A 24,115-nucleotide genomic window follows, 5' to 3' on the forward strand; every position below is an offset into this window, starting at 1 on the left:
TTCACACTCCTAATTGTCTCGCTGCCAGCTGTCTCGAGTTGTTATAATTGAGTGATTTGACACATTTTCATAGTGCCTGAGATGCAGCCTCCACCTCTGGAGCAAATGTACGTTTACAGAAATGGCTGTTCAAAGTTTATGTAGAACTTCAACTTTCATAGTTATTATTTATGATTCATGATTGAATGACTTCTATTTTTTTTCCCCAGCATAAATCCAAACCCTCTTTTCGAATGAGTGAAAATGTTGAAATGCCTCTTTACGCCATATATTATCATTGACAATGTCTTTATGAACCCGGTTTGGACCTTGAAGCACAGCGTTTTATCGATCAGCAGTGAGCTACTACCACCTGTGCGCCCCCCAGTGATGACAGAAACAACCAGGCTGTCAGTTGCCAGGCAATATTCACAACCACTGGCCCACATCAGCTAATTACCAGCAGAAATCACGTATTGACAGACGGGCCCATGCATATTGATCGGCCAGAGCTGCCACGTTCTAAATAACCAAACGCTAATGAATCATTTCCCTTTTGGGAGAGAGAAGGAAAAAAAAACATTAGTCTTCTGCTTGACATCATACCTGTATTGCCCATAGCACATGAAGGGAGTACACACACATCACAGCAAACTCTCCCCAGACCTCAGCTGCTTGTTTATGCACCACCAACCTCTCTCTCTCTCTCTCTCTTCCTTTCTGTCTGTCTTATTTGTTTCTTTCGCCATCTTTCTCACCCCAGCCATCCCTCTCTCTGTGCCGTGTGGCAGTTATTTTTCATCACGGCGAGCTGGCCTAGGCAGTAAATACCCCACTCCTCAGACCGCGGACCCACAGTGACCCCGCAACCTCCGTGTCTCTGATGCCTCTCCCAAGGTCTCTCATTCCAAGGCCCCTATGATGCAGCGCTCTGGTTGCAGCACAGACCCTGTAATTCACCAGCCTGCTAGATCGCCTGCCAGGAGCTATTGATTTTTGTTTCCCCAATCTCCAGGAGAGAGGGAAAGAAAAGATTAAAAACACTTTGTCAGTTTGGTAGGGAATAAGAATTCTGCGCAGGGGGATACCTAGGAGGGCACAGGGTCAGGGCTGAGGTACTGTACGTCTTTATGACTTTAACTATTTCCACACCACAGACATCTCTGTCGGTGCCTCTTGCCGTCTCTTTGTCTCTCCGGATGTGCAGGGAAAATTCAAGAGGGGAAGAAGAGCGGAGACTTTGCAGGTGTTGTTGGTCAGGGATGACCTTTCCTGCTCCTCACTGTGCAGTACGACAGGAGGAGCAGTAACACGGTAAAAATGCACGCACAGATTAAAAAAATAATAAATCAAATAAAGTGGTAGCACTTGTCGCATTAGTGATTACTGATTACTCTAAAGCCCCATTTAATTGCAGCGAAGTGAGTAATTGGATTTATTACAATAGCCGCAAATAAAGACATTACTTCACCAACATTTCTTTTTTTTTGCTGCATAAAGGTAAAGATTTATGATAGTATGATATATATTCTATTTTATGTTCGTTACCTATAGTTAGCATATCTAACGAAGAAGAAAGTATTTGCTTCACGTGATATACAAATTTATAGAGCCCATGAAGGGACATGGCAACATATATTTTCAATAGGAGGAATGAAAAGGATCGACTTTAGCTGCATCTTCATGAAGTATGCCCTTCTATTTATTTCCCCTCCAGTTGAATAATTGTGTTTATTCACCCTGATTGTGCAGATGGTGTCTGTAGCTAGCTAGCATCATAATACAAACTGTTCGCTATATGCTATATCTGTCTCTGCATGTTTATGAAGAGCAGGCTTAAGGTCTCTGCAAGCACAAATGTATCGCTCAAGTTAAGTCAAGTTTCCACAAACCGGTTTACCAGCTAAGAGGAATAACCTTTTTCATTTAGTCTTCTTGTTTACTTGTTGAACATTCTGCAGAGTTAGCTACTAACATTAACAAGCTTCCCCTCATTCAGAATGAACTAACATGTTTGGACAGGCATTTTTGGCAACTGGGCCGTATCACCATGACATCTTTGCAAACTCTGTCCACGGCAATGTAGTTGTTGTTTTGTGGTTTTTGAGCGTTTTCAATGCATATGTGCACACTTAAGAAATCTGAATATATATATATATATATATATATATATATATATATATATATATATATATATATATATATATATATATATATACAGTTCTATATTCTGCCAAATTATGAGGTATCTCTAGAAGGAATCTAGCTAATCTAAATATATTCTTAGCCTAAAAAAAAAAACTACCTCCCTTTACTAAAATGTTATCATTACAGTACTGAAAAGATCAGATTATTTCTCTTCACGTTAATGCAGTGTCTGTGTGAGCCTAGTTTCAAATTTGTTTTGACTACTGCTCCTTTTCAGCAGATGAGCCAAATGATGAATTAAAACCCCTTTAGCTTTGAGTCCCCCAGTTTCTCATTTGAGACATTTGGGAAAACCTACACACACACACACACACACACACACACACACACACACACACACACACACACACAGACACACACACACACACACACACACACACGCACACACATATGCTGCCATGCAGTCAAATACAGCCATGCTAATGTGATGCCAATGCATAACCCCATCTGATTGTGTTACGCATGGACGGCTCTTATCATTTCACCCTAACTTCCAGCTAAATGTGGAGAATGTTTCCCCCTGACATTTGAGTTTGGTAATGGTGCCTTTCAGAGCCACTCTATTTTCTGAAATGAAATATTCATTCATTGGCGAGGACAGTCTTAGAGGAAGTCTGTCTGAAATATGAATTCATGGTTCCAGCAGACATTTCAATATTTGATGGGTCATCAAAGCTCTGTGTCTAAAACTGCACAGTTCTTCCAAATATTCATTATCTCTCTATATTTTGCTTTTCTATCTTCAGTTGGTTCTTCTCACACTCAACTAAAATAGGCCTGAAAATTATGCATAAAAACACCCGCGAGCATAACTCTTGTACATATGTTGGTCAAAATTTGAAACCCTTTTTTTGTATTTTCCTTTTGCTTTGTGACTGTTTTTCTTTTTTCTCAACAGGTTAACATTACTTTAGTCCAATCCTTTGTGTGAAATCATCAGCCAGTGCAAACTAAATCAACTTGATTGCATGCTAGCAAGGAGATAAAAGGCTCGGAGGTGGGCACAGTAATCCAAAGAGAGCGGGTGGTCTGCTTGAAGGCATATCGTTTTATTCTCTCATGCATATTCACTTCTAAGCCTCTGAGTATGCAGATTAGTCTTGTCTGAGCAGCAGACTCTCCAACCACATCCTACTTTTTCTCTTTCTTATTTCTTTCTCTCTAACTGCACCATGCTGTGTGTGAGTGCTGGCACAATGAATGTAACGTGCATATATGTGTGTGATTGTTAGTGCGTGTGCAGGGAGGATTTTTTTCTCTTTTTTTGCACGCTTGCAAGTTCAGGGCCAGGCGGGTTTGAGTGTGCACGCATGAATAAATGTTTGTGCGTGCATGCAGTATGTGTGTAGGTATGTGTTTGCCAGACACATGGCTTTGTCTCATCCTGGCACTGTGCTCGGCTCACCAGATGTTCTCCTTTTTTATCATCCTCCACTTGCGCCGCGTTCTTTGAGGTTTAGGGAATCTGTGTCGCTCACATTCAACTAGCTCTGTTGTTTTCGACTTTTTTTGTGGAAAAAAAATGACAAGCTCTTCAAAGCCTCGTGTAGCTTCTTCTTTTTTTTTTTTGCACAAAAGAATTAAGAATGTTTGGGGTCCTCCAGTAGCAGCAGTTCATTGTACAGCATTTCTTCTTTTTTTTTGAAGAAAAAGTGATTGATAATGGGCTCCAGAATTCCTAGTGATGTTCCTGCCCTTCTTTCACAAGAGGTCAGAGTGCAGGTCCCCACAGAACAACTTCTCCAACGATGGAGTGAATGCAACATTTTGCTCATGGACACTTTAGCGCCAGATGTCTGAGGACAATTTGTAAATTAATTGCATGTAATTGCATGTTTACGTTCACCTGCTGTTCCACGTGTGCATCAGCGCTTGATTACAAAGCTAAAATGAAAAGTCAGAATTTGAAACCACTGCACCACACTGCAGTCACTCCCATGTGGAATTAAATCAAGCTGTCACCTGGTCAGTGCCACCACCCACCACCCACGACACACACACACACACACACACACACACACACACACACACACACACACACACACACACACACACACACACACACAAACACTCCCATCAACAAACACAGAGAGCTGTCAAATAAAGCAACACTTGTAATTATGGAAGGGGGTGAAATTCAGATTTATTTATTCCAAAATGAAGCCTACCGATCGACGGAGGGACAGCTCTCCTCCATCTGTCATCGTTGAAGCCACACTTGTCTGACACAGAGATTCATTCATCTTGTCGTCTTTGACAGTCGGATTTTCCCGGCGCACTCCCACCAGGAGTCACACAGGATTTTTGGAGGCAGACTAAAAAAGAAAACACTCTGTGACAAGGAGTAGGCTCTTTATGAATGCAAATGAGTCTGGGAAATTCACAGAGCAGCTAGCGAGCTCCGAGGCTCCGGCAACCGTCACATCTCCCCCACCAGGCACAGCCCACGCTTTGCCAAGAGGTCTAAGGGCTTACAGGGGCCCTACAGCAAGAACAGACACACTCACGGAAAAGGGCATGGAAATCCTGTGGCTGACACACACTGCGAGTGCCACCGGTGACTATTATTTTCACGGAAATGATAAGCTTACTGTTTTTACATGCCGTCCACAGAATGGCTGGTGGGTTTTTAGGTTTTATTATGAAACATTCATCTCCTGTGTGTGTGTGTGTGTGTGTGTGTGTGTGTGTGTGTGTGTGTTTGTGTGTGTGCCTGTATGTGTATGTGTGTGTGCTTGTGTGTGGGGATGCGTCACTTGTATCACTTGACATTTGGCTCCCCTTTTATCCTGTTCCAAGGATAGTAAGTCAAATGCTATGTGACAGGTCAACCCCTTCATATCAGTCATCCTTCACCCTGACCCAGCCTCAGCTGCACAAAGGCACATCCAGCTTATCCACGTTAAAAAAAATGTCACTGGCTACAAGATACAGGCAAGTCCTGCTGGGCTAAAGGCAGAAATGTGTAAACATAAACTAACAAGGAAGTGCAACAGAAAATCTCCATTTTAAGCAAAATGTAATTTCCTTAAATGAAGGCACAGAGACCGAGGCAATATTAGTTCACCTGTTTATCCATAAATGAATTAAGTTTCAGAAGTGATGAAGAAATAAGCTTCATTTCCAGGTGGTTACTGAGAAAACCGCCATCATATTCATTGCCAGAACTAAATTAAAGGGGCACTACGCCAACTTTACACATGAAGTTTCATCCTGATGTGTAGATGAGTCTGTGGAAAATGGTAAATTATGTTTTTTGTTGTTAATAGAGGTTTATTGTTTTATTAATAAGTCTGAAGCTTTTGTCAGGAGCCTTTAGCTTTGAAAATACACATTTTCATGAAAAAGCCTGAAATATAAACCATTGGCTTTGTACTCGCCGGAAAATGTCTAATGGAAGATCCTTTTCAGTTTTACTATGGAGACAGACATTTTGCACAGTTTACATTTTGTGTTGTCATAGTAGGACAAGTTACTACGTAACAAAAAGAAGGACTGCTCGATTCTGTTCAAATGTCCCAGTGTGTCAAGGTAGTGCGACAACAAGCCAGCATCAAGAACCTGGGAACAAAGCCTGGCTATGAGGCTGTTTAGGCATGGTGTCCACTCTCTGTACTGCTGTTTTCTGACCTACACAAACATCCTGGATGACTCTTCATTATCGGAATGTGATCGATGCAGTTCAGTACAATATATTTCACTTCTCCCTCCAGTGTGTCTTCCTAAAGGAAGAAGTAGCATCTGGATTAGCTGCTCGAACCACCTCAGTTGGCCCCTTTTCTCCCTCTGAATGTCTCAGCTCCTCATGCTCTCTTTCAGCCTGTGCTCAGCCACCCTATGAAGGAAGCTTATTTGGGCTGCTTGTATCTAAGAGCTTATTCTTTCGGTCACCCACCAAAGGTACTGACCATCGGTGAGGGTTGGAACATACTGGTAAATCGAGAGCTTTGTTCCTTCTTCACCACAATGGTACGGTTCACTGCATGCATCACTGCTGACGCCACATTGAACTGCCTGTCCATCTCTTGCTTCTTTTTACTTGTGAACAAGACCCAGACATACTTGAACTCCCTCGCCTGGATCAGTGACTCACTCCCAAACCGAAGGCTGCAATCCACCGTTTACTGCCAGAGAACCATGGCCTCAGACTTGGTGGTATTGACTCTCATCCCGTCCGCTTCCCACTCGTTTGCAAACCACCCCAGTGCCTGCTGAAGGTCAGGGTCTTATGGGGTCAACATAGCCACATTGTCTGCAAAGAGCAGAGACACAATTTTGAGGATCCCAAACCAGACGCTCTCGGCCCTCCGGCTAGGTCTTGACGATCATGTCCATGAAAATTGGCACATGGTGGAAGCCAGTACCCACTGGATACTTTCTTTTGTTTGTTTTTGTTTTACTTAGCTCTCTCACTTTGGTTATAGAAATACCGAATTTGGCTCATGGCAACGACCTCGGCAGGACTCCCCGGGGGACAGCGTTGTAAGCCTTCTCCAAGTCACCAGAAACACATGTAGATGGATGGCTTAATATAGACAAACTCCAATGACCCCTCCAACAGTTAAATAGCTGGTCCAGGATGGGACCCTCAACGCTCCTCCTGATCTAAGGTTCAACAAATGATCAAAGCCTCTTTTCCAGCATCTAATTTTCCAGACTGTCTAGAAAGTCATATAATTCAATTTATATCACGCCATACATGTAAGCAGGGAGCCAAGGAACAAGACCCTGAAACTGAAGCATTGAAATGGAATTCAGCCATCTTCATTTTATTATTATCCAACTGAAGGATCCAGCATGTCTGGACCTTGACCTACATTAAGAAATAAAACTATAAAGCGTAAAAGATTAAAAGGAGATCTCGACCTCTGCTTGGTCACTTTTGTCAGTGAATATGTCTCTCGCAACTCCCCAACTTTATGGAGATGTGATACTAAATCTCTGTGGCAACCTTTTAATGGGATGATTTATATACAACATCACATTAATGACTGGGCAGCTGCAGGTTTTGCTCTCTACCTCAGGTTTGTTTCAAGTACCTCTTATGCTTAAAAGCTAATCTGAGGTGCAAAGAAACTGGAACTTGTGGGTATTTAATTTATTTGGAGTTCAGAGGAGGGTGAGCGGAGGCAAGCCAAGGGCTTGGAAATGCTGACTCGACTCTGTCGCTTAATCTATCTGAGGTGTGATTAAAGTTTAATTCGTGCCCATCTCCTAATGCCGGCCGATGTGTTTGTTCTTCAACAGTGGGTCGGTGAGTAGTTTCAAGCTGAGCCCAGGTCTTTTCTCTCTGTCTGGGCCTCACTTTATTCATGCCTGAGGGACGCCAAGAGCTGCAAACAACTGAATTTTTCATCAAGGTTACTTCCTGGAGAGATGTGCCATGCAGTTGCTACTTTCTCCCTCGGTGTGCTCCTAGCTCATACATAACTTACCCTGCTCTGACCTGCAGCTCTCCATGGGGGAAGTTGTTTGACCCTGGTCCAAATAGAACGTGTGTCGTGGAGTCAGTATTTGTTTGTTATTGGTTGTTAAGCTTGGAATATTGAGATTGGATTAGATTAGAACATATCTGGTCACACATAATTTATACCCTCCAATGTAACATGTATAGGTTGTGTAGTTTAATAACACTTGCTTCATAAAACCCCGCAATTTTATGTAATGATGTTTCTGGAGTTTTGAACACATTTATCAACTGTTTGTACATGTCAAGACAAATACATTAATAAACAACAAAAAAGAAATATCCTTATTTGTTTTAAACTATATTTAAGTGTGTTATAATATGAGAGAGAGTAGTAACACACACTAGTGTTTGAGATGTGCTGACCACAGTCTTCTCTATTCTTAGTACCCTATTTTACATCGTGGCTACGAGTATGTGACGGTTTTCCTTCAAATGTAGTGTTATATACCATTCATCAAGTGTTTCTATTCTGCTTATTGATGTTGAATTGGGTAGACCGTCTTAACACATGACACAAGTTCTTTTATTAATTTAGTTGAGAAGGCAAAAACAGCCATTTACCTATCACAAATGTAGTATCATCTCTGGTACACTCTGTGTTCTTCCATATTCATCAGAGCGGGCTCACTGGGTGATGGTAAACACAACACAACTCAACAAACTCAACTAGTTCACATTTCTTCTGGGGATTCAACATGCATGGCATTAACATTTTTAGTCTTTGAAAAACAACTCTGAAACTTCTGGGGAAAAACATCTACTATTTATAAGAATATTTTTACATCAAAATTAATTTGCAATTCTAATCAAATCCCACTTTTAATTTGCAGGATTATTAATGCTGCAACAACAACACATTTGCTTTTAATGGAGGGAAACTATGCTATGTCAGATGATATTTTTTCTCTTTCGTTAAGGCTGCAAATGCAGTTTTTTTCAGAAATGCAGAAATCAGAGCCACAAACAAGGTCTTATTTATTCGATTCAGAGTTTACTTTGCCAAAAGCATCCATAAGCAATAGGGTCATTTCTTTCTGTTGGCTAACAGTGGAATACATAGTCATAGATCATACTGTATTCCACACTAATCAATGCAGCCCTCAATTTCTAAATTGCACCTCAGAAGACTGATGTGTGGTGTTATGGATTTGAAGAGCCAACCTGACATCAGAGTGTGGTTTTATATGCACTGTTTTTCAGGCAAGTCATTGGGTCAAAAATACAAGTATGACGTGATATTTGATGTTTCTGATGAGTATTTTCTTAACATTTTAGAGTATGCATGTTTTCAACTGAACCACCATCTCCTTTGTATGGTCATACGACACAAAGGTACTCCTCCGTCATTATGGCCCTGTTAAATAGGGTATAAAATCAAGCAGAATGGCTGTTGGACTGCAGACTTTCATTTCAGGGCTGTACTGTGCAGTCTTGCAGCTCCTTAGTGTCAGACATTATCACCGCCACTACCCTCAACCTCACCCTGCCCCTTGTGACAATTACTGCCCTACCTCCCTATTCAGCACATAATGAGAAAACTGACTGATCGATTTCTGTCCGGCCAGTAAAAGAAGGGAAGGAAGCATTTGGATAGAGCAGAGCCCAGACTCGGAGCCACGGAACTGCAGCATGTCCGGAGTATGATTTATCAATTTTTGGGTGTTAATGTGAGCTAATTTGCATGCAACAACAAATATTACATGTTTGATGCAAATTGCAACTCACATACATATTTTTGTGTTAGGGCTGCAGCAAATGATTATTTTCATCTTTGATTAATCTGTCGGTAGTTTTTTTTCTGTTAACTGATCAATCATTTCATCTATAACGTTTGAAAAAAATCCAAAAATCCTAAAACTCTTACCAACCTATATATATATATATATATATATATATATATATATATATATATATATATATATATATATATATATATATATATATATATATTAAGGGCATTGAATTCCAAGAAACCTTTGTAAATATCTACATTTGATTAGCTGGAACTGGTAAAGTATTGTTGTAATTGCTTTAAAAAATATATATTAAAAAAATACTATAATATAATAACATTTTCAGACATTTTCGGGATCCCAATTGAATAATTTAAATTTAGAAAATGGTCAAAATTGATGCAGCAGAGCCAGCGATAGAGGCTACGGTATTTTGTATTTCTTATATTTTGTTACTGTTTAATAACCTGGCACTTTCATAACACACAATGTTTTGGCTGACATCACTTGAGGCAATTTGTCCGATTTGCCACAGCTCCCCCTGGAGACCCAAAATACTTTATGCAACTATTTGACACCTATGCAGTAGTCCTCCCCCATTATGCGTAAATATACTTTAATGGGGGAACTTTGGCAGAGGTCCCCTTTAATCAATGTTTAAATACAGGTCAAAGTGGGGCATCAGTACATTTGCTATAACAACGGTTGTAGTCCCGTGATACAACAAAAGGCTTGTAAAAGTGCTTCCCTCAAACTAATAAATTCATCTTGATTTATTATTCCTTTGACTGATTACAAGGATGTAAATATTCAGCTGGAAAATATATAGTCAGGGTGACAGACTGTCTTCCACAAGCACCACCATGCTGTCCTGTTGGGTCAGAGCTTCACTGCCACTCACAATTATTTATTAGGCTACATATTCACTCTCTATCCATCACCGCATAGCCACCCGGTCCGGTCACATCTCTTTATGTTTATTACAGTGTCCCACCTTCCCGAGCAGGATGATTGACGTGTTCGGAGAGGACCGAGGTGGGACTTGCGCGCTCCTTCTTCTCCAATCGTGGCTCGAGGGGGCGGAGGCTTTCCATCCATACTCTGATTATGAGTCAGTTACCAGACATAAGCGGAACAATAACAGTTGGTGGTTACTTTGTATCCCAAACCTTCAAAGGCAGGTTGAGTCCTCCGCGCGTCAAGCTCTCGATTAGGCTGTATCGGAGGTTTCCACACAAGAGGAGCGAGACGCGCTCCACTTTTAATCAGATTAGGAGCCTTTAATGTTCAAGCCTGTTTTTGTTCTCTTCTTCTTCTCCCTTCCCTACAGTAGCAGTGCAGGAGTGGCTAAAGCCAAAAGCAGCGATTCAGATCAGATTTCACCTAAACCAGCTGGGAGAGACACCGAAAGAGAGCGAGAGAGAAAGCGAGAGAGCGCGAGCGCGCGCGCGAGAGAGAAAGAGAGAGAGCGAGAGAGAGAGAGAGAGAGAGAGAGAGAGAGAGAGAGAGAGAGAGAGAGAGAGAGAGAGAAGGAGAGAAGGTTTGTCAGTCTCCCTCCTCCCAAATCCAGAAGAGCTTACCAAGGAAAAAGGAGGAGTGTCGGAGCTGACAGAGACGCAGAGGAATTTCCCTGGATATTTTTCTTCTTCTTCTCCCCCCCTCGCCCCCCACCCACCCCCTCTCCTCCTCCTCCTCCTCTTGATATAAAAATTTAAAAGTTGGAGGCGAGGCAGCGGGCACCGTGGTCAATGATGGACGAGCAGCCTCGGTTGATGCACTCCCACGGGGTAGGCATGGCCGGACACCCCGGCCTGGCGCAGCATATGCAGGATGGCACGGCGGGGACGGGCGGAGACGGAAGAAAGCAGGACATCGGAGACATATTACAGCAAATAATGACCATCACAGACCAAAGCTTGGACGAAGCGCAGGCGAGGTGAGGCTGTACAAAAGAAGCAAAACACTTGTGGTGTTAATAAGAGAGCGGCGGTATTAGCCAACGTTGTTGAGGATGGAGGGGGGAGATCACGTTGTGGTTTGTGCCTCCAAGTGAAAGCAATTACGCCCAAATGAAGTGCCGTGACTGCGAGGAAGCGGATAAAAGATCATTAAAAAAAAACTTGCTACGGTTCATATTGGATTATTTGAAAGAACTTTTGGGTTAATTTTAATTTTGATCACAGCTATTCAATATTAGCACGATTATTGTGGATTGGGATGATTTGTAAAGCGAAGCAGTTTCCAAGACACTTTTACCTTGTTGCAAAGGAGTTTACCTCGTTAAACATGTTATGATGCCATGTTGCAGACCCTTTCCTTTAGTTTTGATCAATAATGATCAAAATTACAATGCAAAATACGTTTGAGGCATGTCACAGGTGTTGCTGAGTTTTGTTGCATATTATATCGTGATTGTTTTAAACTCGTATTGTGTATTTATGTAATACAAATAATCAAACGCTATGATTCAGTTGAAATGTGAATCATATTTGTATTAACTTTGGTTTGTATAAATTAGCCTGCTAGAGAAACAGCAGGAAAATCTGAGAAACAATTGTCATGATGATATTTTGGTGATTCAAGAATATCCAACTCTCTTTGTGGCTTTGTTACTATTTCCACTTGTTTGAATATTGATCTGGAAAGGGATGTCCTTGTCCTCTTTTTAGGAAACATGCACTGAACTGCCACAGAATGAAACCTGCTCTCTTCAACGTCTTGTGTGAAATAAAAGAGAAAACAGGTAAGGGTGCTTTCTTTATTGTTTCTTTTGTTTGCTGGATTTTTGTTTTGCTTGCACCTCCAGATAATATTGAGAATATACGTAGTGAGGTTTGTAGATGAATAGTGTATTACCAATGTCGTAGCATCACCTCTTTTCGTTATTTCGCTCAAAAAAAAAAACCCAGCTTAGGATCATCATGACATTCCTCTCTTAAGCCCCTGCCAATTTATTGGGCATGAAAAATATTTTTCTTCTGATTTGAGCTACGTTCTCCCTGTCAAACGTCACACGCCATGCAAGTGAACAGCGTTGGCCCCAGATGAGGGGCTGTCATTGGACTGGAGTGTTTTCATGCCGACATTTGGTCCTTTCTGAGGCCGGGCTTTCTCCCCCGCCACGTCTGTTTTCCTTGGCCGGGGTCTGATGGTGTTTGCTAAGTGAGCTGTTTTTAAATGCAGAGGCAGGTCGGAGGGATTTTTCTGTTTATGTTTGCAACGAGGGTCAAAGTCATGAAAAGGAATGTGTTGAATTATTACTCACTTAAGAGCAGATTAAAAGAGGAGCAGCTCACATGATGAAAGCCTGTTAATGCTCTCCGAGGGACGAGGCCGAGCGTTGTCTGAGAGGAGGCTTTTCAAGGGAGGAAATAAAACCCAAAATATCCAATACGAGCTTATCTGCGAACACAACGCTGAAGCTGTCTTTGAGGTTGTTGAGATAGCCTCGTCGCTTCGTCTGATCGGCTGCATTCACAGCCACAACAGCTAAAAATACACACAGGGTCGGTATGGAGCCAATACAATTTTCCTTAATGTTGCATGAGCTCTTGTTCGTGGACATTTTATTCTAATGACTCAGTGTTTGGCTCATGATTTTCTCTTTGAAACTCCCCCCCACCCCAGAAAAAAAGTAGAAGGAACCAGCAGACAGTTTGGGATTTTCATCAGATTTAAAGGTTAAAGTGCTCTCTGTGAGGAGGAAGCTACAGTAGGTCGGGGCCCTGTTTCTAAATTGCAAGGCTTGGAGAAGTGAGAGAGTAATGCTTGGCTCTTTATAAACTGTCTGGCGTCTCCCTGGGTTCAACCAGAGTTCGTTTCCAAAAAGAAGAACAAAGTGACTTGGACCTTTTCCTGGCTTTTCCCCCTGCCTCTCCTCTCTTCCCACCGTTCTTGGCAACCCGGCACTTCACAGAGCTTGTCACGAGAGAGAGGCTCCCCTCAGCCTGCAAATTAAGACCAAGTTTGGATGTGAACATAATTCAACATAGTTTAAATCCTCTCTCTCTTTTTTTTCTTTCTTTCGAATCAGCTTTTCTGTTGTTATTGTTTTTTTTTTATAAACTCCCAAGTGCTTTTGAAAAACATGCTCCAAACCGCGAATCAGCGAGCCCTAAATAACTACGTTGTTTTGGCGAAGGCGAAAAAGCGTTTAAAAGTTAAGAATAACCCGGACAATTTGTGAGAGAATGGAGCCTTAATGGCTGCCTCCCTGTGTCCTCCCTGTCTGCGTTTGAAGAGCTGAGCTGCGGCTCATCTTCGCCCATAGGAGGTTTGTGCAGACGAAACTGAAAATCCTTTCACTGCAGTGACAGAGAAAATGACTCAAACCTTCACCATGGCATTTACAGCCAAATGTGCTGAGTGCAGTGTATGCGAGCGGGGTACAGCCTGTAATTTGTCAGGCCTTTTTTTATATTCCTTATAAAGAGTCAGCCTCTCCATGCTTTTTACATTATTGCAGAGTGTCTTTGGGAACAAGTGTGAGCAGGAGACGAGTGCAGCGGTTCAGGTTTGAGGCAGCCCTTCCCCTCGACCTTTTACTAAAGAGTAGAGACATTTCTTTTCGATCATATATCATTTGTTGCATGTAGTTATTCGCCTGCGTTACCTCTTCACGGTACGGCGGTGGTGTGGGAGTGTTGACAGCAGTAATATGGGACATTGCAGCAATGAGGTGTCCATTGGCGAGCAGCTGACAAACAAGGCGCGAGTGCATGCCAATAGCAGACAGAGCAGGCCTTAACTGATGACCCCACCCCACTCCCTGTGTATTTGTGCCGAGGTCGGGCCCGTGTCACGGCAGGAGAGTATTTAGCAAGCTTAAACAAGCTCAGGTTCGCATGCTGGCTTATGGAAAACCAACGGCGGAGGTTTGGGTTACCACTTACAGACGTTCTCTCTGGCCGCCAGTGTTGTGTTTCATGTTTGCCCTGACTACCGGCCCCCTCGACACACACAAACACAATACATATATACATATTATCATTGTTTCTACAGTTCCTGAGAAGCACTTAGAATTTGTTTTCCTGTGCTTGCTTCACATCCTGTGAAGAGAGTTGGAGAGTGTCTTTGTTTGTGTGGAATCATTACAGCGAGGGAAGCTGGCACGTATGGTTGACTAAGTAAAAGAAGCCAGACACCAAGTCAGTGTTTCTGGGTGTCAGATTTCAGGCCTACCCTCTCTCTCTCTCTCTCTCTCTCTCTCTCTCTCTCTCTCTCCCCCTTTCTCTCTCTCTCTCTCTCTCTCTCTCTCTGCGGGCCTGGGACTGTTTCGTCAGTCCACTCTGTGTCAGCAGCCTCACATTACCCCGATGCAGGCCCGGGTCAGATGGTGAGCTCCTGCATGACTAATGTGATCAGACGGATAATGCATTACACCGGTTGAACTTATCAGAGCCGTAGACCTGCTGAATCAGTCGCTCCCGCTAACTGCAACCCCCTCCCCCCCTTCCAATAGCTCGCCCTGCTAATTAGACATGTACACACATTGTTGTTATTCACAGCGGTGTTGGTCTAGTCCCTTTCAAGTTTTCATCATCAGCACAAAGCAAAGTTTTTCTTCTGATAACTGTCCTCAAAGTGCTGTGTTGTTCGTTGGGTTTCAACTAACAATTAGTTTAATCATTGATTAGTCTGTTGAAAACTTTCTTGATTACATTACTCATCTTTTCATCCATAATGAGAACAAAAAGAGGCTAAAGTGACTTATTCTATTTCCTTCTTCCAGTTCTTCCAGCACTCCAAAACCCAAAGATATTACAAAATGAAGTGGGAACAACAAAAGTTTGGCAATTTGGTTAAAAAAAAAAGACTGAAATGATTAATCAATGAAGTGGCAGATTCAGTTCTATTAATCAACTGATCGCTTTCGCTCTAGTAGGTATAGATTGAAATAAATGTAAAGGTGTGTGGTGATAAAACGTCAAATGACTATTTATGGTATTTCCTATAACATTAACACTAAACGTTGATGGAGGTACGAGTTGAGCTCCCATGAAGCAGTGGACAGGCTGGTCACTATGGCTCCCAGTGCTGCTGTTTTTCAGTATTTAATTGACATGGCTGTCCATGATGAGTTCAGGGGTTAGTGTTGCCGCTCTTTGTTACTTTCCTCTCATCTCCAGTGACAGATGGAGGCATTAGTTTCCAATGTGGCGCTGTCCTGAAACTAATGGCTATGTCCTTGGTTTCCCCGCACTAGCAGGCAGACTGTATATCTGTCCCCGGCTTGGAAGTGCCGAAGCAGCAGTTTATCCCCCCATGTTTTAGTTTCCACGGAAATAAGGCTGAACAGGACTCTGTCTGTTCTCTCTTAAATGACTCGAAATAAATAACTTCAAAACGAGTGCAAAGTTTTCCTGAGAAGAAGGTTGCGGGCTTTGATTTGCGAGTTTATAGAAAACTATTCATCCACTTACCAGAGATGTTCCTCTTGGTGAATAATAATAAACATGTTATAAATACATACATATATATCTATATAGATATATATATATATATTTGTGTAAGCAGTCTTAGTCGGGATATGCTGATTGTGAGTTTATCCTGTCTTTTAAAGTGAGATATGTCAAACAAAAATAGATTCCTTTTTACCGACTGACATTTCCTCTATATTTTAATATTATGTTCACTGCATTATCAGTGCACTTGACAAGCTACAGCGTGTATTTTTCTTGCTGTTCCCTGTCCTCTGATACAAACTCACTCGCAATTAGGACAGCTAATATATTATGCAAATGTTGACTGGCTTAATTGAGACATGTTAATCATGTTTTAAGAGGCTAATTACAACCCTGTATATCTGAGGTGGGAGTTGTAATTAGCCATGATAACAGATCTGGCTGTAGAATGGCCATATTCTGTGTGTCGACGTATGGCACGCGTGTGTTGGTGTGCGTGTGTTTGTGTGTGTGTGTGTGTGTGTGTGTGTGTGTGTGAGAGAGAGAGATCATAGCTAGGTCGCTGGGTGTGTTGTTGTTGTCCTTTTTTTGGGGGAGAGTTGAAACAGCTATTTTCCGCCTCTCTAAGCCTTTTAAACAAATTAAAAATCCAAGTTGTAATTCCTGTGTGGTGTCTGCAAGTTAGTGTGTGTCCATGTCCTTTTTAATTCATCAGATAAACTAGTTTTCCCTTCACGTGCATTTTTCACCTTCATGGAAACAGCATTAAGGACGAGGAAACAACCGGTTTATCAGTTCACCTATTACACAGAATATGAATGCATTGCATCTCCGTCTATAGTTTGTTTCCTGCATATCTCCATCTGGCTATCAGACACAGCAGGACTGGCCATTACATAAACAGGGCTTTTATACAGGGCTGTGTTCTTAGTTTTCTGACAGAGATCATATTCAGATCCATTACACTAAGAATGCCTTCCACTTATCGAATGTAAAATTGCTTTAGAGAGGAAATTTGCTCTATGGCAGAGTGGAGTTTTTTTTTATCAGATGTTTGTCTCTGGAGCAGCTTTTAGTGTCTACAAAACAGCTCTGGTGACATTATTGCAGTTGCAATTGCCTCAGCCATTGTTTTTCTTATTGGTGCTGTTTGGATATGATTGGATTTTCCACAGTCTGGTGGAATTGCCTCACGCAGAAGGACTGGTGGATGCGTATATATCCTCATATTGTTGGCGTTGAAACACCTGCAGATCGTATTACTGATATTTTCATGGGGCTCCAACTGTGTACTCCAACTTCCCCTTACACCGTTTAGTTTCCCCTATTTCCTAGTCTTAAAAGTATTTGGTTACATGCACGCCATGTCACATTTCTTTCACCCTCCTGTTTGACTGAAGAGTCATTAACGTTTCTCACAGCAAAAGTGCAACCCGTACATTCAGATTTTCTTTGGCTCTTTGATCGAGGTGGTTGCCCTGGCAGTTGATAACCTTTAATTTGAGGTGTGGGATCTCATTTCTCTGGCACCCTGCCACTACGATGTAAGTGGTGTGTTGGCAGCATGCTGGGCTTGTATAAAAGCAACCCCCTCCCACCACTGACTTCGATGAACAGTCAAACGTAAAATGGCAAGCGCTCTTCCCTGGCTGACTTAGTAAAAATGACATAAATTAATACATGCTGCTTAAACAGGACCAAGATTAATGGTTGCCTTTCGCAGCGGCTTAGACCCACTGTCAGTCGCTGCTCGCTGCCCAGATGGAATCAACACCAATCAATGAGGCTACCCAACTCTCCCTGGATACCTGCTTAGGATGTCGAGTGGGGCACACACATACACGCGTACACATTTATATACGTCCCGCACACTGCGCGTTCCCATTCAGACACGCGCTATATATCATGCAAAAACAAACAAACGCATGAATTGCACCCCTGTCGATGCAGTATTTCTGCTCCTCTCTTCAGCATTTCTTCATATAAACTCGCAGGCACATCCTGTATTACTTCCCATACAGTGGGGTGTTCAATCAGGTGCCACAAAGTCAGATGGGGAAGAGCAGTGAGGCTGATGGCTCAGTAGTGATTGGATGTTTCAATTACTGATAGTAATGCCATGGTGTAGTGAGTCATGCAGTGCAGATAGCACCATTTATTTTAATCAGGACAGGGGAGAGATGGGTGTGGATGTGTCTCCCTCGTTTCAGAGTAGTTTCACATTTAGATGCAGGGGAGTGCTCTCTCTCTCGTTCTCTCTCTCTCTGTCTCTTTCTCTTTTATTTTTACACACAACGCACACACACACAGACGCACACACTCAGGTGGATTGAGAGTGGAGGAGAGGTTGCCGTGGGTAACGCATAGCGACAAGGTACTCTCTCGGTGAGCTATTCTAATTTATGTTAATAAACCTTGCTGTTGCCGTGAGAGACAAAGGGGCCACAGATGAGCCTTGGTAACCTCGGCACCTTGAGTGGAAGGAAAGGCACAGACAAAGAACAATGCACACACACACACACACACACACACACACACACACACACACACACACACACACACAAACACACACACACACACACACACACACACACGCACTCGAATAGAGAAACAGAGAAAAAGAGAGAAGAGATATCGGAACTGGAGAGAAAGACGCAAATACTGTGGCGGAGAGCGGTGATAAATTTAGCCACATAAAGAGTTGTTTTTGTGGCTGCAAAATCAAACAGCCTCATGCTGGCAATCTTCAGTGTGGCGTGTGGTATCTACTATTTCTGTGCGTGTGTGAGAGTGTGTGTGTGTGTGTTGGAGGGGCAGAAATAGGCAGGCAGGCGGTCCCCTGGGATGGTGGCTGATAATTCCGTGGGGCCCACAGAGACACGGGGGGTGCTGCAGTTTTGGATCCCTTCCCTGGGCAGATGGGACGCCGCAGGTAGCATTTAGCACAGTGGGTCCAGAGCACAAGTGTTATAGCAGAGGTCAGCACTTGGCCTCGTTGCCTGGCACCGAGAAGACAATTTCAGAGACGCAGATAGGGGCCCTTGAATCTGACGTATTATGTCGGCTCTTTCGGGCAAGAAAGGTAACCCTCAGCATTTAGGAGTCAAGACAATCATCACAATGTGTATCAAAACACTCTGTCTGCAGTGATGTACTGTTCAAAAAATAAATAATCAATTAGGAAGTCAAAACTGCCATTAGGGTGAGATCATTTTGCTTGTTTCCTTGAATCCGTTTACATCATTACAACTTGCATCATGAACATTCTCATTAAACTGGAATTGCTTCAGAAATGGTGTTGATTTTCTCAACCACCAGCTGCTTTGACTTGTTATCGTGGAAAATCTACTTTATGTATATATTAAAGGCCTCATTACTAGACTATAATATTTTCCAGCGTGATAACAAACCAGTCCTTGACATTTATGGTCTCAGTTCTGATGTCGAACAAGGTGAAATATGTTAACTATTTCCCCAGTTACAGCGATCAGGATTGATAATACAGCGTCGCCGCCTTGCTGGTTCCCTGTACTGTAGATATCTCAGCGCAGAGACTGGAAGCTGTGGCTTTCCTTTGTGCCTTCTGTCTGCCAGCTTGCCTTTGGCGGTGTTAGTTCTGGACAGTTAACTCCAACTGAAATTATGTTAATTGCTGTCATTTTCTTTTTTCTACTTGAGCATAATCAGCAAATTATATACTTCTGTTCATTTATTACCAAGCCACTTTTAACAGAGTTTTTACCCTTCAAAAGATCAAAAGTCAGGAGGTAGTTTGCTCTTATGATAAGTGTGTGTGTGTGTGTGTGTGTGTGTGTGTGTGTGTGTGTGTGTGTGTGTGTGTGTGTGTGTGTATGAAGGTCTATGTGTGTTATCAACTATTTGTCATTTTGGTTAATAGTTTGTCATTACACCAGCAGCATTGTGTTGTAAAATAAATGTAATTTGCGTATTAATATCAAGAGTATTGATTTGGAATTGCTTACACTGCACTTAGCTTGAACGCTAAATATTAACACCTGAAAGACATCTATGCTAAAGCCATGCAGACCACATCTGTGCAGTTCATGATACTGATACTGTTCATGATATTGTGTCAGAGAGCTTTCTGAGTTTTAAGGCCTTTTTTGGGGTGGTCCATGATTATGCTGTGTGTGTCAGATGTTTCCATGTATTTACCAAATACATGGAAACATTAATGATTAATTTAAATGCAGAAATCTTCCCCCAAAGCTTGGTCCAATTTTTCACATTGTTTGTTTATTTCCTTTTTGTCTCAGATGTTGATGTTACACTGTTTTGTGAATCCAGTGTTGTTTGTGTAAATCGGACACTTTGTATTTGCGTGTGTGTGTGTGTGTGTGTGTGTGTGAGAGAGAGAGAGAGAGAGAGCAATTGTGTGAAGCTAACGAGACAAGAAATTAAAGATGTCTATTTCTCCTTAGAAAAAGTAAGGACATTAAAAGTATATACACATATATTTATGTATAATTTAAGATGATCATAATTATAATAATAACTAATATCTATTTAGTTTTTGTATATATGTTGTATATTGTCACAGTTTTGCTTTGGCATCTATATTTATTCAAACTAAAAATGTGAGCTGCCTGTATAGTTTTTAGCGTCTCCATGAAAGGCAGCTCTCTCTGGAGCAGCGTCTGTGTCAGTACCTTGTTCAAGTTCACTCTGAGCCGTGCAGTTAAAGGAGGCTTTTAGTGCTTCTTATCCATGCTTTCACTATTCGTTCACAAGATCTGAACCGACGACCCCGTGACTCCACACATGCCTCTCACGCCTCCGGGGGCGAGCGGCTCTTCTTCTTCTTCTATTATTTTTTATTTGGCTTGCTGGCACCACCTTGTACCCGGTTTTATTGGACATGTCCTTCAGCACCGTGTTTAGCTGTCTCCTCCCCTAAACACATAAAATTCCTTTATGTTCCTATTACTTGAGTTTATGAAGAGCGTCTTAAGCCCCCTCCCTGCCGATAAGATCATATTGATAGATTGATATTGGGAGAGCTGTAGTGTGATAAAGGCGTGAGGGTTAAGAGCTTCTTGGATAGTTTAACCTTGATAAAACAGTTGTTTCAGTGAGGCTGATTTTGCCTCATCCGTCTTCATCCGTCAGGGCCCCGCTGAAGTATGCAAATGAAGGCAGTAGAGGGAAGCGCCGTGTGCGGTTAAATGGGGCGTTGCGAATGTGCGGTGTACCGCGCCAACGGGGTGATACTACTTACTGTCCAAATTTAGTGTGTCTCTTCTGAAACATCCTCCCCCACTTTCTTCCTTTTTGTCTGCATTTCAAGAAAATATACAGCCCCGAGAAGAGCTGTGGCCTCTCGTGAAATGATTACAGCTGTGGCAGCAGCAAAGCAGTTTATGCTCGTACATGTGTTACACTATTATAGATTTTAAATCTTCTTCTGAGCTGGAACGTGGCGACTGCAGAACAGTGTGTTATCCCTTTATTTGTGTCTCTGCGCGTGCAGTATCTGTATTTGCATGTTGAGGCGGGTTTTATTGCGGCCATATATTTTAGGATTTAGGCTGTTTATTGCGCTAATTAGTGAGTCTTGAGGTGTAAGGGTAATAATCTTTATGATAATAACTGTTTATGCCTTAACACTGCTCTCCATTCACAGTTTACGTTGCTCAGGCAGCTTCATTTGCCTGATTAGTTTTGTACCTACTCAGCAGCATTAGGGGTGTTTTTTTCTTCCTTTTTTTTTTTTTTTTGCACGCTTGATTTTCCCATTTATCTCCTGTGTCGGCATATTGATCGATTCCCCAGCTCACTCATTATTTTGTTCTGTTCTTCACAACTCATTTTCGGAAAGAGAGCCCGTACCGAGGCCAGAAACAGATACCATGTCTCCTCTCTGCTGTCTGAGTAGCCGCCACACACATAAAGCTGTCAATCAGAAGCTTTCCTGCCTGCCCTTTGTTATGGAACGCCAGCTCTGTGGGTGGGTCCTCTGGGTGATAGATGGCTCAGAGAGCCTATCGGACTGCAGGAAGCATCCATCTCTGTCTGAAGCCTGTTAAACAAGCTTGGGAAAGCAGCCATGTAGTCCTAACCACCACTGGCCTCCACTAAAAAACCCCATTAACATTAATGAAGGATAACTTTAAAAGTTCTTCCGTAATAGGCTTGAATTGGATTTATGAGTCAGATAGTTTGCCAGAGAGTACGTCATGAAAAATGTCATTGGCAGATAAATGGAAATGAGCATTTGAAAGGTCTCGGGACACTGTTTCAGCAAGGATTTCAGCTCGGCTTAGAAACTTTACTTTTATTTTTTTATCTTTCACCTCAATGATTTTCCCCTCCAGGTCTAAAATCCAGCAGCATCTTCAGAGTGGCTGTGAGGGAAAGCAAAGTGTTTGATGTTTTAAGTGACTGCAAAGATAAAGCTGCTCATCTTACACACAGTGCTGCTGTTCCTGGAGAAGAAAAAAAAATAAGTTCTTAATACTTTTTTTTAAAGGCCTTTCATCCCAGGTGGCACTGGCCATTTCAATATCTTGCAACTACCACTTTACCTGTCTGCAAGGTCCCTATAGATGGCTGATGTGAAACTGCCATTAGCCAGCCAATTCCTCAGCCACAGATTACTGTGCCAGTACGTGGTAATCACAATTTTGAAAAAGTTCTGATTGCGCTCCATCCACCCTACAAAGTGTGGCATAAATGGGTTTTTCGAAGGTCTGCAGTCGGTTGTTGGTATGTCATCATAGTGCATTAGGACTGTCAGAGGCAAAGGAGCAGTTTTTGAAACCTCTTTCAATTCATGTGGATGTTAAAAGGATGCAGAAATACACTCGGACCAAACCAAGCAAACAAGGCAGCGGTGATTTTCTTTCAAATGCGCCTAAGCACTTTTCACTTGCCTCCCTTGAAAATATATGTATTTAAAACATTTCTAATTTCATGCATCTCCCCCTCGGTCTCTTGGTTTCTGCCTCTGTCTCCCTTCCTCTTACTCCTGCTAACCTCTGATGTCATTAGCGTTGGAGGGAGGTTGAAGGGAGAGAGGGGTTGCTATATTCTTAATGAATTCCGCTGTGTCTTTGCACTCCCCCACCTAGTTAACCCTACCCCCCTCCAATGCTCAAGGTGTCAAATTAGAGCAGCTGGAGAAGGGAAGAACAAGGAGACGGACAAGGTATGTCTCACCCCACCTCATTTCCTTACTCTCCTTCAGATCACCTAATACAACCTGATACCCATGAACAGTTTTCATGAACAACTCTGCAAAAATGGTTGGATGCACTCCACGACTTCACTTTAATAATTAAGAAGCTGGAGCTGCAGTTAATAAATGGTTACTCATACAGGGATGCACACTGAAATACAGTTAAAGGAGGAATTCACCATCGGTTACTTTCACTCTGTTACGTACAGTATCATGATTATGCAATACTGCTCAGTAAAAGTACTCAATTACAAGTCAAAATATTGTAAGTATAAGTAGGTAAGTAAAAAGTAAGTCTTTCAATCCTATTCATCACCTCAAGAGTTATCATGTGACCCACTGGAGGCGTACCCATCCAAGGGTTGGGAACCGCTGCTCTGGATAGAAATATGAATTAGTATACTATTTAAATATGTGTGTGATGTAGAAATACCTCAGAACAGTACCTGAATAATTACTTCCCACCACTATCAGTCATTTAGAAATGTCTTCAATAGCCGGTGCCCACCGGACTTTATTTTTAATTTGAGTGGAGATCTCAGAGCTTCTAAAGATACCAATTCATATTTCAATTTCAAGATAGGACAGATAGGTGTAAATATTTCACCTTCAAATAATAGTTGGACCAAACTGATACATAATACATGTCATGCTATCACTAACTAAAAGGAGGCCGTGGATGTTAAGAGCGTAACCTCAGCTTACCTCGTCTACATTTGTTTGAGTTCATGACTTCCTTCTGTCCACATTCTGTCCACTTTCGACAGCCTCCAGAGGTGAGGGCATGAACTCACCGCGTGTAATGTAGGTGGTATTGCAGAGTGATAGCGGTAGTGACAGTGATAACAGAACCGACTTCTCCGTAGCTCTGCAGAAAACACCACCGCATGATGTCACATCCTCTACTGGTCGGTGATCCTCAGGAAGCAGAAAAACACACCAGCCGGCCAAATAGGCGCGAAGATGCAAGCTACATCGCCGGTAGCGTTTTTTTAACTAAAGTGTTTCAGGGTGGATTTCTCCTGTGAGCCGAGTTGTTGTTGTCTACTTCACCCCGGCGTTAACGGTTGATAGTCCTGACTCAACAGAGAGCCGACATCCCCCCGTGGCTGTGCTTACTCAC

General features: G+C 42.3%; 1 protein-coding gene across 4 annotated transcripts in view; it reads left to right on the forward strand.

Moving 5' to 3' along the window:
* Window positions 1-10,525: 10,525 nt before the first annotated feature.
* LOC137803095 (pre-B-cell leukemia transcription factor 1) overlaps window positions 10,526-24,115 on the forward strand; it is a 46,394-nt gene continuing 32,804 nt past the window's right edge. For all 4 annotated transcript variants that reach the window (XM_068601366.1, XM_068601385.1, XM_068601375.1 and 1 more), the window contains exons 1-2: window positions 10,526-11,326; window positions 12,060-12,133. In XM_068601366.1, coding sequence (XP_068457467.1) covers window positions 11,139-11,326; window positions 12,060-12,133 — 262 coding nt within the window. In that variant the 5' untranslated portion in view covers window positions 10,526-11,138. The remainder of the gene's footprint in view (window positions 11,327-12,059; window positions 12,134-24,115) is intronic.

The sequence above is a fragment of the Clinocottus analis genome, unplaced genomic scaffold (genome assembly GCF_023055335.1).
Source record: "Clinocottus analis isolate CAN_PGR_092001 unplaced genomic scaffold, fCliAna1.0.p SCAF_11, whole genome shotgun sequence".
In the NCBI taxonomy this organism is placed as follows: domain Eukaryota; kingdom Metazoa; phylum Chordata; class Actinopteri; order Perciformes; family Cottidae; genus Clinocottus; species Clinocottus analis.